General features: G+C 35.0%; 2 protein-coding genes across 4 annotated transcripts; one reads left to right on the forward strand and one right to left on the reverse strand.

Annotated features, from left to right (window-relative positions):
- Nucleotides 1-632: 632 nt before the first annotated feature.
- On the reverse strand, nucleotides 633-4,209 carry LOC121777728 (transmembrane 9 superfamily member 3-like). Its single transcript, XM_042175073.1, has 8 exons — nucleotides 3,964-4,209; nucleotides 3,546-3,586; nucleotides 2,871-3,456; nucleotides 2,644-2,781; nucleotides 2,376-2,532; nucleotides 1,368-1,852; nucleotides 1,022-1,277; nucleotides 633-935 (listed from the first exon to the last, which is right to left on the reverse strand). Exons 1-7 carry the CDS (start codon nucleotides 4,113-4,115, stop codon nucleotides 1,058-1,060), a joined length of 1,779 nt encoding a protein of 592 aa, XP_042031007.1. The 5' UTR covers nucleotides 4,116-4,209; the 3' UTR covers nucleotides 633-935; nucleotides 1,022-1,057.
- Nucleotides 4,210-7,761: 3,552 nt separating this feature from the next.
- LOC121777301 (pre-mRNA splicing factor SR-like 1) lies at nucleotides 7,762-12,024 on the forward strand. Of its 3 annotated transcripts, none has more exons than XM_042174503.1 (5): nucleotides 7,762-7,858; nucleotides 8,686-8,992; nucleotides 9,110-9,190; nucleotides 10,718-10,789; nucleotides 10,904-12,024. In XM_042174503.1, the coding sequence occupies exons 2-5, from the start codon at nucleotides 8,702-8,704 to the stop codon at nucleotides 11,759-11,761; spliced, it is 1,302 nt and encodes a 433-aa protein (XP_042030437.1). In that variant the 5' UTR covers nucleotides 7,762-7,858; nucleotides 8,686-8,701; the 3' UTR covers nucleotides 11,762-12,024. The 3 variants fall into 3 exon arrangements, with proteins under 3 accessions (XP_042030437.1, XP_042030436.1, XP_042030438.1); XM_042174502.1 differs by having other exon boundaries at nucleotides 7,779-7,950; XM_042174504.1 differs by having other exon boundaries at nucleotides 7,780-7,923.
- Nucleotides 12,025-14,578: the final 2,554 nt, after the last annotated feature.

A 14,578-nucleotide genomic window follows, 5' to 3' on the forward strand; every position in this document is an offset into this window, starting at 1 on the left:
GATTCAAAATTCTTTCAATAGAAATTGTAAATGAATCAAACAAATTTATTAGAAATAGTGGCGCGATTATCTCCCTGTCATTGATGCAATATGTCATTAATCTATCTAGTCTTCTTATTTTATTCTGTGCATTAGATTTGACAATTTTCATTGCGAAATATACCCTAGAAGCATATCCCATTGATCTAAAAATTGGCAAGAATGCAGCATTAAGCTAAGTTAAAGCCAGCTTCAATTTAATCAAATTTCCTCAATCGCAATGCAAGAAAATACAGTACAGATTTGATCATCCGTTTTTCAACATGAAACGGATTTTAATCGAACTAAAGTTTGTAATTCCGAGTCTCCTGACTCCAAATGAAACTAAATTCCGATTTCAAATGAAACTAATTTTTAAATTTGAAAGCAACTTTCAAGGTTCAATCAAAATTAGGCTGGAAGGTAAATTACTGATGGAGACCGCAAGTCGGCAACAGCGAGAAAGGGATTACATTCGATAAAACGAATAGGAGTGAAGAAGAGTTCCGTTGCCTCAGCTCCAGGGAACGATTAAAGGAGATAGAAAAGTAAACATTTGCAACCCAGCAAAAGGGCTAAGGACTGGAGAGGTTCGGTCTAAACTCGCCAGCAAATAAACTGATCAAATCAACATAAATGTTAACATTTCATATTTTCCGGAGTCTCGTGATACAAAATTTTCAACAAAAAGTAAAATAAAAGTAGTACTTTAGGAAATAGTAAAAGCCCTATACTAGAGTTTGATATGAGTTTATTAGCCCTACTCAACAAACTACTTTCCGCTCATAAAATGTTTCCACAAGTAACCACCAAATGGTAACTCTATCTCTGGATGCAGCCACACTGCCTCGTGCCATAGTAGTAGCGCAACGTCAAGGATGATACGATACACCACCATTTTCCCACTCAAAATACTCCTGTGCAAGGATGACACATAATTAGACTCCAATATGTTTAATGGAGTGGAGTATTATGTAGATTTATCCATTTAAAGGGAACATACCTGCAGAACTTGGATGGTTTCCAGATAAAGGGAATATCATTCACACTTGATTGAACGATAAATGTGGCGCACAAAGAACAAAGAAGCACGGAAACCAACAGCTCCAAGCATTAGGAAGAAAGCATAGCAAATGCAGGCCATGTATCCAAAGAAAAATGAGGTCTGCATGAAGCCTGACATATCTGACCGTGCATAATAGTAATACAGGCAGTAGCCATAAATAAACAAGCCGGTAGATCCACCACAGAGAAAGGACCTGGTTGGTAGGAAACAAAATTCAGATTTAAGTGACAATTCAAGGCAAGTTCTTAAGAAAAGCACAATGCTCATAGCAATGCTAACATACCTCCACCACCATTCATGATCTTCAGCGGCAAGTTGGAAATATGTCAAGGCCACGGTGATAAATGCAGTGACAATCAGGAGGATGATAAAGACTATGAATAGAATACTGTAAATGGTGTAAATCCTGTGGCCCCAGACACTAGCAAATATGTAGTAAAGTTCGATATAGATGGCACTGAATGGCAGAAAACCAGCCATAGCCATCTGAGGCAAGCTTGCACGGTACCAAGGCAGAGGTGGAATTTCTCTGGGATATTTTGTAGTACGGACAGGAGCTTGAAACTCTGCCTTACTATTCTTTCCTGCAATCCCTCCCAAAACTAATAAAGGTGATGTCACAAGAGCCCATATCAAAAATATCACCACGATGGTACCAAAAGGAAGAGCTGCAGTAGCATGGTAAGCAATGGCCACCGTGTTGAGGAAGCAAAACGTGAGAAACAATGGACCACAGAAAAGGGCTCCAGTCAATAACAAATTCCGTACCTGTTAAAAACAAAAGGTACTAAAAGATAAGAAGTATGTTGGACAGCTACATGCAGTACACACAAGATAAATGTTATGAGTCACAAGGCTTATGTTGGAATTTTGGCATAGCTTATCTTATCTTATCACTACTATTAGCTTGATGAAACCAAAGGAGAAAATAAAAATGAGTTGATTCATTCAAAGTTCAGACTGAAGATCAAGGCAATGCAAGAACACTCAACAAATATTCACATGTGACCAATGATGAAATTTAATACTACCAAAGTTAGCTCAGTCCTCATTTGAGTTAAAGGGAAAATAATTGCAGTAAACCCGTGAGTATAACTCAGTATATTATAAAAGTATAAAGATAACAAGTGCAGTAATATCAGGTTTGCCACTTTGTTAATAAACAAGATTATCCACAAGTGAAGTTACATTAAGCTTATCAACAGAAAACAGAGCTGAACATATAGAACATCTATCTACATGGAATTAAATATGAAACTCGAGTAATGGTGCTTGGACTGAATTCACTTACCCAGTTTGTTCCCTCTAATTGGCAATAGAAGGAAGCTGCCGTATAGCCTGCAATGCCAGATGTAAGAGCATAGATGACCACAAGTGCAGTGAAAAGTGCTCCCCGGTTGTAGGGATAAAATACACCAACGAGAGCAAGTAAGAATATAAAGGTGGCCCTGGCAAAGAGAAAGTTCAGTTCAGTTAACTGCTTTCCAATATTTAGTCAATAAATCACAATTCTATAATCATAAAAATAACTTTAGAAAACTGAAGATTGACATTCTTACAGGGTAAAAAGCTGTGTGCCACTTCCTAGACAAGCAGCAAACAATGACTTGTACTTCGGGAACCTAAAAACATCACCATGGATGTATTTCCACCCAGTTTCTTCTTGGTCATCTGCTGCCTCCTCATCATGGGCATATCTTTTTTTAGCAAAATAAGAAAAATATTAGTAGAGATCATACAGAATTCATCTGCTCCTAATCATGAAGAATTTTAAAAAATGCCGTACTTAACAAAATCATTCTTGAGCACTCGCATCAAGATTGTAGCAAGAAATCCAGTCAGAAGGAGAACAGTCACACAAGAATTGATAATAGAAAACCAGTGGATCTCCAAATGGCGGGGAAGTGAAGAAGATTTAGAGTACTTATCCATCCTCTTCTCAAAAGGTACATGAGTTTCCTTCCATTTGGCTGAGTACATGAACTCAACATCCACTTCTTTGTCTTCAGTAAGATCCACAAGAGCATTAGGGTCGGTGCGTGCATTGATCTCAATCACGCGATCCTTGTTATAAAATATTTCAAAGTGGAGATGCTTAAATAGATAATATTTGTACTCGCTAGGATCTCCACTGCCTTCCTTGTCAACCTTTCCCAGGAAACCCCAAATGGGCAAGTCATCATAGTACATCTGAAAATAGTAGTCCTTTGCCACTGCTCTTCGAAACTCAGCAACATCTTTCTTTGAAAGCTTCTTCTTACAAATGACTTCAGCCTCCCGGTCAACCAAAAAGTCAAGCTTGTACGGAGCACTGACCAACCGATCTCCATTCAACACTTCACCGAGAGCTTCACTTTTGTCTTTCAACTCACCTGCACAGATATTAGCATGAGCAAGAGAAACAACCAACCAGCAAAAGTGAAAACAATAGGTAAGACATAAGAGTAATCAGAGTCGATACCGGTAGAGCAGAACGGGAGATCAAAGTAGCGATACGTTTCACTGTCAATAAGAACACATAACAGAACATGAGCATTACAAGATAGTGAAAAATAATGGTCTGCAACGCTAGTGCTGTTAGCTAACAAAATTCCTCCTCCAAATCACACAACAAACTAACTATTAATAGCAAAAAGCAAGAGATTGCATCACATAATCACAATCAGGAAGGCACATTGAGAGAATAAACGGTCAATATTGCTCAAGCAAAATCAAAGTCAAAACCCCACACCACACTCTTAACTCTGAAATTCCGTAAAACGCAAGGATCTGCAATCAGACCTGAATTAGCTAAACCTAGTGCCAATAAATCCTCGATCGTCCACGACAACGAGTATACGATCAAAATCCCCAAGCATTATACGATCGAGAACATATACCTGGGATTGTGAAATGGTCCGACTTTGTTGGCATAGAGCGGCACCGGATCTCCGACTTTGTATTTGTGATCGGAGGCATCGGACCAGATGGCGGGGAACGCAGCGCATAGCAATAGGAAAACGAGGACGTGGAAGGCTCCTCCCCTCGCCATTTTAGGGTTTTACACAAAATCAGTGAAGACCTAGAGAGAGTAATATAAACATGAGAGGTGAGGAGAGAAGAAGGGTCAGATCTCGATCTGAAGTAGGATGGATGAATGAAGCTCGGCCACGCGCGGTGAGGGGCGCGTGGGGTACTAACACGTTGACGTATTAACAGAATTAGGCAGAGGCGATTATGACTATGCAGTTGCCGTTTTAATGGGGAAACTGCTCTCCTTTTTAGGTTCAATTGGATTTATTTTATTGCAAAAAAACTTAATTTGGTAGCACTTAAGTTAACCTTGCAAATAACGTTTAATTTATTAGTTTGGTCAGAATATGGATCATTACTTTTTCTACACATTTTAATTTTTTACATGAGGGAAGGAAAAACAAAGAAAAATATAAGAAATCTCAATTTATTAGTTATGATTCCATTTTTGATTCTTTAATTAAGTAGAATGAGATTATGTGTGACGGTGATGCAACGGAATCTAAGTTCAAGTAGAATGTGGACTGTGGAGACTGGAAAATTTCCCAAATGAGGAATCCAAATTTGGAAATTGGGGGAAAATCAAATTAATTAAGAATGAAACTCAAACACTTATTTGATGAATCATGTTTATCTAAAACAAACAATTCTTTTTTAATAAGGACCTGTATGTGGATTCTCCTGAAAATTAGAATATTTGTAGTATAGCTGAATGCATCAATTCTAAATGAATTGCTGCATGACAAAAAATACTCAAAAAATCAAATATTCCTTATTTAACTGTGGTAGATTGCTGTACATATTTTTAAGTTGGAGGATTTGAATCATCCCTTGTGTAGTAAACGTTAATGCGACTAAAAAAATACTCCACTTAGTAAGTGAAATTTAGAAATTTAGTGTCTAATTTTAAATTCAGTGTTTAGTACTATAAAATATATTGCACAGTACTTAAATTTTGGATAGGGTTCGAGTAATTCAGTAATTCTATACTTAATCGTTTGAATTTTATGCTCAAAGTAGATATTTGTAAGCTTTTATGAATAGAGTTTCTTTCAATTTTATATTTGAACAAACGCATGTTTAGGCCTTTTTTTCTTGTCTATCTATTTGCATTGTACTAGCTTAAAATGATTTCATAATAAAAATATGTAAATTTTGAAAATCATCCTTGATATCATCAGAGAACGTGAGAGCTTCATTTCCCAACAATTAGTATTAGAATTTGATGAATGGGTGGTATTAAAAAAAAGGCCATGTCTTTTGATATCTACAATTAACTTCAATTTTATTTATTGTGTGAATTTAGAGTTTAATGAAAATTTTTCTTTACATTAGGAAATAAACGACAATGGTATGATACGATATTGAAGGATCCAACAGTTGAAATATATTTACTGAAGGACTAGGTCTCGGTAATTGTTAATTCTTAATCATTATTGACATAACACTGAGCATACGATATTGATTATACACTACTTTGATTTAGCAAATGGTGCATGTTTTTCGTAATTCAAGAATCTTGATATTTTGGGTAGTGGTGATCAATATCTAGCAGTGCTAGTATTGTTATTGTAATGATTGTGTGTTGGAATATTCTAGTTTGATAATATCATCAAGAGGGTGTTTTTATCGATATCCTCAGGAGGTGTTCAGAAAAAAAACTTTATTATTCAAAAACCCCGACTGTAATTATTCCACGAATAATAAATAAAGGTTTCGAACTAGACAATTATTGAAAAAAGAAATTAATTAAACAAAGCCAAATAACAGACTTAAATTAATTAATAGATATTTGTATCTTAAACACGAGAAATAACAAATTAAAGAGGAAAATTCGGATTACTTGTAATTTGGGATTGGATGAACAGTCAATATTATTTTACTGTAACGAATGAAAATAATACTAGTAATATAATAATTATTTCTTTTTAAAAAATATAGTACACCTTATGTTTCCTAAAAATAGAAATTCTTTCCATTTTGGTTCGTTTCCTAAAAATATAATTTTTTATTTTGTTTTAGGAAGCTTCTTTCTCTGTATGAGGTGAGACCCATTTTTCCACTAACACATTTTTTCTTTCTATCTCTATCTCACTTTATCAATTTTGTATTAAAATCCGTATTGTTTCAAAAGTTCCTATTTTAGGATAATGGACGAAGGGTATTTTAGTTTTATTCTTTATGTTAATGTAATCAGGTTTTAATCATTTAATGTCAGTTTTAATCTTTTAATATCATATTTTAATTGTATAATATTACGTTTTAATAATATAAATCAGACTTGAGTCGCCATCAAGTTGATCTGATAACAATCCACGCGATTTGGCACTAACTTCCTCTGTCCCAATTAACTTGAGTCAAAACTTTTGGGCACGAAGATTAAGAATTTGTGTTAAAAAGTAAGAAAGAAGAATGAAGTATGAAAGATAAAGAGAGAGTTAAATATGTTATGGAATAAAGTAAAAGTGATTGGATGTTCTATTTCTTTATCAAAAAAGGAAATGACTCAACTTAGTTGGGATATCCCAAAAAGAATACGACTTAGTTTAGGTAGGATATCCCAAAAAGGAAATGACTTAACTTAATCAGGTGCGGGCTAATCGGGTTTTGATTTTATCGGACTATAAATTTCAAACCCTAACCCTATAAATTTGGCGGGCTATTCTGGCCAACCCACGGGTTGTGGCTTTACTGACATCCTTAGGTGTTGGTAGGGATGTCAATCGGGTCGGGCCTTCGGGTTTCGGGCTAACTCTACTCGGTGTGCGGGTTAATCGGGTTGTGATTTCTTTTGGGTTATAAAAGTTCGGCCCTAGCCCTAAAAGTTAGGGTTTCGGGCTAGCCCAACGGGTTAATCGAGTTGCTATCGATAAGATTAACATTCGATCAATCCAATAAATAATGGTTAAAATTTAGTTATACTCATAAAATGTAAAACATTTAATTATAATAAATTTGAAATATATGCTTAAACTCAATCATAAACATGATCAAATACTAATATTTGAGATATTTCGTGAAATTTTAAAGTATGTTTTAGAAATTTAAATATTTTTTTAGTGAATTTGAAGTTTTTAATTTATTTATCAATTATTATATTAATAAAAGGTCATATAATTTTTATATTTAATATAAATTGAAAGTTATTTTTTAGTTATGTATATTATAAAATTAATTAATGAAGTGTCTAATTATGAGTAAAAAAATAGAATAATAGAAATTTTATCGGGTTTCAGAGCTAGTGTATCGGGTTTTCGGGTCTGGCTTTAATGAGTCGCAGGTTAATCGTGTGCAGGCTAATCGGTTTTGATTTTATCGTGTTAGAAATTTCCAACCCCAATCCTATAAATTTGACGGGCTATTCAGCTCAACCCACAAGTTGCGGACTATAATGATATCCTAGCTTCACCTCTATTTGATCACTCTGAAAAAAAAATTCATCTATTCATCAATAGTTCATTCTTATTTATTTATTTTTAACAATTTAGATTAGTTGAAATCAAATTTCATTAAATTATTATAAATTAATATATAAAATAAGATTTATATTTACTATTTATTTCCACCAATTGTTTTTTCATTCTTAAAAAGTATTTATTTTATTTTACGAAAATGTAAATTTCTGTCCCTATATATCGTATGGTTCAGTGCTTCGTTTGGCGGTCCAACGACAAGGTCTACATTTATATTTCAAAAGCCCCAAACTGACGTATTAGGTTAGGGTTCTCCTTTTTTACATCGGAATTCTTCCATTCATTCAAGGTCAGGAAAAAGGATCCTACTTTCAGTCTCTATTCCAATCATTTGAAACTACAAATTTTCAGTCGGTTTGTGATTCATTGCTTCCCCCAATCGTATGTGTTTTTGTCAATTCTGAGCGCTAATCGTCTATTTATTTTATTTTGAGATTATTTTTGAGCGAAAGCTGCTTTATGTGTTAGTTTGAGAAGCAAATTGAAATATAGTACTAGGTTTAAAATATAATTTTTCTGGTTAGGCGCATTCGTGATGGAACTTGGGTGTGCTGAATTCTACGAGCTTCGGATTTCATGTATTCTTCGATTGCTGTTGCTGTTATTGCGTTGTATAACAGGGTCTTTAATTGAGGATTTCTGGGAATGGGAATTTAAAGATCGGGGAGATGGTTTGTGGGAGAGTTGTGTAATAAGTGCAAATGATTATCTGTTTTAGAATTGATGGAGTGAACTTTGAGTTTTGATGGTATATGTGTCTTTGAAGTTGTTGGAAGAAATCTTCATGTTAGTAAGAAATATAGTGTTTGAGAAGAATGCTGTACAAGCTCTCAAAAGAAAACAATGCCTCAGAACAGGAAACTCAAACTTGTATTTTTAAAATTTAGAACAAACATCCTCTAACAGTGTATTGGTTGACTATAGTAGTATGATATTTTGCGGACAAGCTTTGTTAGGATTTGTTGCTAGAATCTGAACCAGATGTTTTTCTTCTTGTTTTTCATTTCAATTTCTTTTCCATGTGTCTATGTGAGTTTGGTTATGGTGATATTTGTTTGTCATTGATGCTCTTCATTGTAATTTATTGACATGATCTTTTAATCAATTCCATTGTAGGACTGGGCTATTCATAATGTCTGAGATAAAGTCAACTGGGAGACCATTTGACCAGTTATTGGAGAAAGTATTGTGCATGAACATACTCTCTTCTGATTATTTTCGAGACCTGTTGAAACTGAAAACTTATCATGAAGTCATTGATGAGATTTACGTAACTGTTACACACGTGGAGCCATGGATGACTGGCAACTGCCGAGGGCCTTCTACTGCATTCTGCCTTCTCTATAAATTCTTCCTCATGAAGCTCACTGTCAAACAAATGCACGGATTATTGACTCACCCAGATTCTCCTTATATTAGAGCAGTAAGAAAAATATTTCCTGGTAGATAGGACAAACAAGTCTTTCCTATTTGCTGTTATGAGTTGCTTACTAAATTTTGGTTTAGAATAATAAATGCTTGTTTGTGTATTCTTTTTCAGATAGGATTTCTCTATTTAAGGTATGTAGCAGATCCAAAGACTTTATGGGGTTGGTGTGAACCATACGTTAAAGATGATGAGGTATGACAAATATGCCTTGTCCGTTTAATCCTGTACACTTTTTTTGGTTGTAAACTGGTTTCTTGAAGTTGTTATTATGTAGTTTGAAATGTATATAATGTATTATACTTTCAATGAACATGCAGAACAGATGCTCTCTGTAATACTAAGTCTTAACTAGCTTAGACGTCAGCATAGTATTTGCTATATCTTTAAATATATTAGTCAACCAGGGATGCTGATATTTTTTTAATCGTTACTGCAATATTTGTCAAAACATCCTAATTTCTACTCTCAACACATTGTCATTATTTAGACAAACATTGCTAACACAAATTCACAATACTTTTCCCCAAACACTGGAAAAATTAATGAATACTTTCTCCTATAGTAATTTTGGATATTCCACGATTATTTGATCTTCTTTTCTATAACATTTTTTAGTAGCCATGCTATCTCTCACTGTCTGCAAGGGAATATATGATTGTTCTGCATGGGTTTTGTGTGGATTACCTCTTGCCTATATTATTTGGGAATTTCCTGTTCTGTATTTGATGCATGATGGCCAGGATGGAACAATTTTACAAAATTATTCAATGCGGCAAGCCTTGGGTGGCTGTGGGGATATAACTTTTCAAATCCCTAAACCCTTAAAGCCTTCGATCTTATCAAATCCTTGTTCCTACAATTAATGTTCAAATATGATCACATCTTCTCCCTTCAAATATGATAACTCCCACATACCTCCAAAGATAATGAACGTTCCAGCTCTTCTCCTCTTCTCAATTAATTATTCCTTCTTTGATTCATATTCTTCGTGAATATAGCAGGAAAAGTAGAACACAAATCTGTTAGTTCACCCCGTCGCCATGCACCCCAGATTTTTACCTAACTGCTCGCTGCGCCCCACGCTCCTAACAACACTGGGTGGGAATGAGAATAATACTAATTGGAAAAGGTTTTGTTATATTTTATGATAAGTAATTGATGTTTTATTATCCCGGTGTTTATGTTCTCTTTCCACTTAGTATCACATTCGGGATTTCTTATCCTGGAACATTTCTTAAACATATTCCCAAGTTCTATAGTGGGTTTTGTTAGAGAAGATGCGATGGTTGCTGGAAAACGAACAGAGGGAACAAAAAATAACTTGATATAAACTGACTTGAAGAACAAAGAGCAGAACAAGAACGGGATAATCATCAAAAGGTGGTGCCCATACGGTAACTACCGTCCTAAACTATTTTTCCTGGACACTTTGTCTTTCTATTGAGGAGCTATTTATAATAACAACTAACAGATTCCTAAGCCAACTCTAACTCCGAAGATAACATCTAGACTCCTTTAAACAATAACCAACTAAAGATCATATTCTAGATTGTTGATAATCTGCAGGGATCAGGGAATGATATCAAGAGAATGGACGATCTCTATCAGGCTTATTAGGAATTTTATTTTTTCAGTACTATACATTATTAATTTAATTTTTTCACCAAAACTTTTATCCATTGAATGTCACTGTGTTTTATGTTCATCTCTTAATTCCAGGAATTCTCTCCTGGTTGTAATGGCCGTATGACGACAATGGGTGCGTATGTGAGGGATTTGCTTCTTGGACAGGTTGTGCATTGTCTGTTCCTTTTTAAATTAGATTTTTGAGATTATTTCTTTTGTACCATACGATCATCAGCATCTTTGTCCTTGAGTCCTGAATTTTTTTTTTTCTGCATGCAGTACTACTTCGATACACTTCTTCCTCGTATTCCTGTCCTGGTGTTACGCAATATTGTTTCCAATCTTGAAAATATGAAGTTGCCGTCTAAACACTGTGGAGTTACTGGTGAGACCACTCGTGGAAGTGAAGAGACTGCAAGAAGACCACCTTCTGTCAAGGCTGCTCTTTCTGTCTCTTTCGGTCAACGTGCCCCTCATCGGACATTAACTAGAGATTCATCTCCAGTTCGGCGTACTGTTAATCATTCTTATGATCGCGGTAATGAATCAAGACGATCTCCCCTTCATTCTGGGAGCCAAAATGGTGATTTATCTGATCGGGATTATCCTGGAAGAGAGAGAGACAGGGGCAAGGACGGCAACAGTGATCAAGAAAGAACCAGGGATCGCTATAGAGACAGGGATGACGAAAGGAGAAGAGACCTGGACAAAGGTAAAGATAGAAGGTACGATGATTATGACAGAAGGTCCCGAGACTCCTATAGAAGGAGTTATGATAGGAGGGGGGGCCGTGAAGACTACAGGAGAGAAGGTAGTTATGATAGGAGGGGCCGTGAAGACTACAGGAGAGAAAGTAGTTCTCGCCATAGCCGAAGTAGGAGCAGGAGCAGAAGCAGGAGCCGGAGTCGAAGTCAGAGCACCCATGATTATGGTAAGCATAATGCAAGTAGTCACAATCCATTTAGCCATGAAAGTAAGGAAAAGAGATCAGCATCAAGTAATCTGGCCGAGCTTAAAGATCTGTACGGTGTATCGAGCAATCAAAAGGATGGCGTGGCTGAGACCTCAGAGGGTCGCCCTTACAGGCCCGGGGGTACTGAGGAGGTGATCAGACTAGGTGGTTCTTCATGGAGGTAAACTTGCACGCATCAACTCTCTCCCGTGAAGGAAATCACTTTCGATTTGATATTCATGGTTATGTTATTCACTGTATAAGCCGACGAGTGGCTGACTGAATCATCACCGGAAGTATGGCGGACACATAGTTGTAATTTATGGCGTAGTCGATAGCATCGGTGTTCAACCGATGAAGATATCGATGCATAATCAGGCACTGTGTAATGTATTTGTGGCATAATTAGCAATTGAAAAGGAGATATGAACTACTCATTTCTTGGTTAGTCTTTGTAAGTTGAGTTGGAAATTTATGTATCAAAATTAAAGGAAATCAAGTAACTATAAGCAAATTAATAGCTCCTATGTTAAATATCAAAATTATATCTCACGGTTAATATGTACTAGTATTATGTTAAGTTCATAAAATTAAATTCCACAATTTAATTCTAAATGGATATTCTTATGATAATTAGTTATAGCCAATTTCTTCAAATTAAAATAATATTACAACTAAATCTTAGATAAATAATCATAAATTAGTCAAGACAATCGAACGACGTCACTAATTGATGGATAATACAAATTATTTATAGGAAAAAACACTTTAAAAAAAACATAAATCATAAATTCTTTATTGCTAAAATCTGTAGCCCTAACCTGTTGTTGAAAAGGTAAACAATGCCATCAAAAATCATAAATTCAAATATTTTATCTTAATAATTAATCACAATAAACAAATTTGTAATATTATTTGTCAAGTTTAAAGTCCGTGGAAAAAACAAATTTTTAGAAATAAAAATGGTTTATACTTTCAAGGGGTGTGAGTCAGTTATTTTAATTTTTTTATTTTTATCAAATTACATAAAACAATTTATAATTCAATCTAGTCCATAGTAGTGAGTTTGGGTTGAACAGGGCCTCGAACTGATTGCCTCGGTGCTCGAACCGAACCTAGTTCAACCCATCTCATTTGACAACTTGTTTGGTATAACAGATAGATAAGACAAAACATGATAAGAATTCACATTTTAGATATAACAAATTGACTCTATGCAATTATAGATGTTTCATTTGTCTGGACCTGGCAATTGAGAAATTAATATATATATACTATATATATATAATGTTACGAAATTTATTTATCAAAAGTTTGATGGAAACAATAGGGAGAGCATGTGAGACTCGAAAATAAATGTGAAAAAAACAGAAACAAATATGCATTTGTAGAAAAGTAGCCATGTCAAAATAAGTAGACTTCTCTAGTGAAAAATGAATGGATTATGATGTGGGTTCCTCCTTGGTGGTGGCTGTTGCTGTGCATACCACCCTTGGTTCCCCATCGGATACTGGTACGGCCCATAAAACGCCATGCCAAAGAAGCTGCTCGTATTCTCAGCTGGCACCCGGTCAGCAATCGAGCGCCCTCGTGGATGGATCTTGCAGAAATAATCTCTACACACAATGGGAGTATGTGCATAATCGAACTTTTTCGACATTTTACATTGAAAATCAATTTATAAATATGAATTAACTTAAAATAATTTACATGATCATCATTCCATAACAATTGAGGAAAATATCAAAATATTAAACTAAATATCTACAAGTATAAGAAAAAAAATACTATTATTATAACTGAATATTGTATAATTATTTGGAATTAAGCTCGAAATTATGCAAATATTTGCTACAAATTTCCTATATTGTAACTGAATATTGTATAATTATATACTAATATAACTAATAACAAAACTAATTTTTAATATAATTTAATTAAATTTAAAATTCAGAGGTATTATGTATGTGTATAATTTATGTACATTTATCTTTATTCTTTTATAAAACATTTATGTACAAATACATAATTGTATGTGTTTGCATCACACAAGAAAAAAAATTGAGAAGAAAGAAATACCTTGCATTTTCCTAATTATTTTCGGGACACCATCGCGGCATTTGTCACAACAATTGATCTGGATAGATAGAACTTTGGTCTGCATCACACAATTAAAAAAATTTGAACTTCGAGTAAAATCAAGTAAATAAATTACGTGGTGAGGTAGGTAATTTTCCTGAATCAGTCAATTGTATAAATTACGAGTGAAATTGTCACGACCGCCCTTTAGGGTTAATAAATACGGACGATCGTGATTAAAAGGAATTAATAAACAGACGAAGGAAACTAGGGTTTCAATAAAGAGTTTGACCAACAATTAATATTTAATAAAAAAAGAGGCCAAGAGGTTGACATTATCCAAATAATTAGGTTCAAAGCTAAATGAATGATGAGAAAAAAAAACAATGTCTCAGCGGAAGCGTTCAAGAGAAAGAGTGACGTCATGTGTGGAGACACAACGACACTCGTAGTTCACAACTAACCAAACCATGCTTCAAAGTTTAAATTGCTCAACACCACCAATTGCTCGTCGCCGCTCAACCTGCACATAGAGAAAACACATGCAGGGCTGAGTACTATAAAATATACTCAGTGGGCTCTTGCCGAAAACATTTTCAATAAAAATATCATTTATCATGCCATACATAAGTAACCATCGGGGTTTAGCTTTAGAAAGGCCCGAGGCACTCAAAATCATTTCCCATTGTAAAAGTCAACTGATCAGTCATTTTCCCATAGACGTTTACCATATCTGCCAATACATGACTTGGAATGTGGCCACAAACCAAGCCACTAGACCGGCCAGCCCGTACGCTAGCACACGATCTACCATAGGTGTACACTAGTCCAAGTAGGGTTTGCGGCCCTACGAGGACCCGAATTCGATTTATATAACAATGGCGCATAGCCATATCGGATAGGCACGTTAAAACACAAATCAC

This window comes from Salvia splendens, chromosome 18 (assembly GCF_004379255.2).
Source record: "Salvia splendens isolate huo1 chromosome 18, SspV2, whole genome shotgun sequence".
Taxonomy (NCBI): domain Eukaryota; kingdom Viridiplantae; phylum Streptophyta; class Magnoliopsida; order Lamiales; family Lamiaceae; genus Salvia; species Salvia splendens.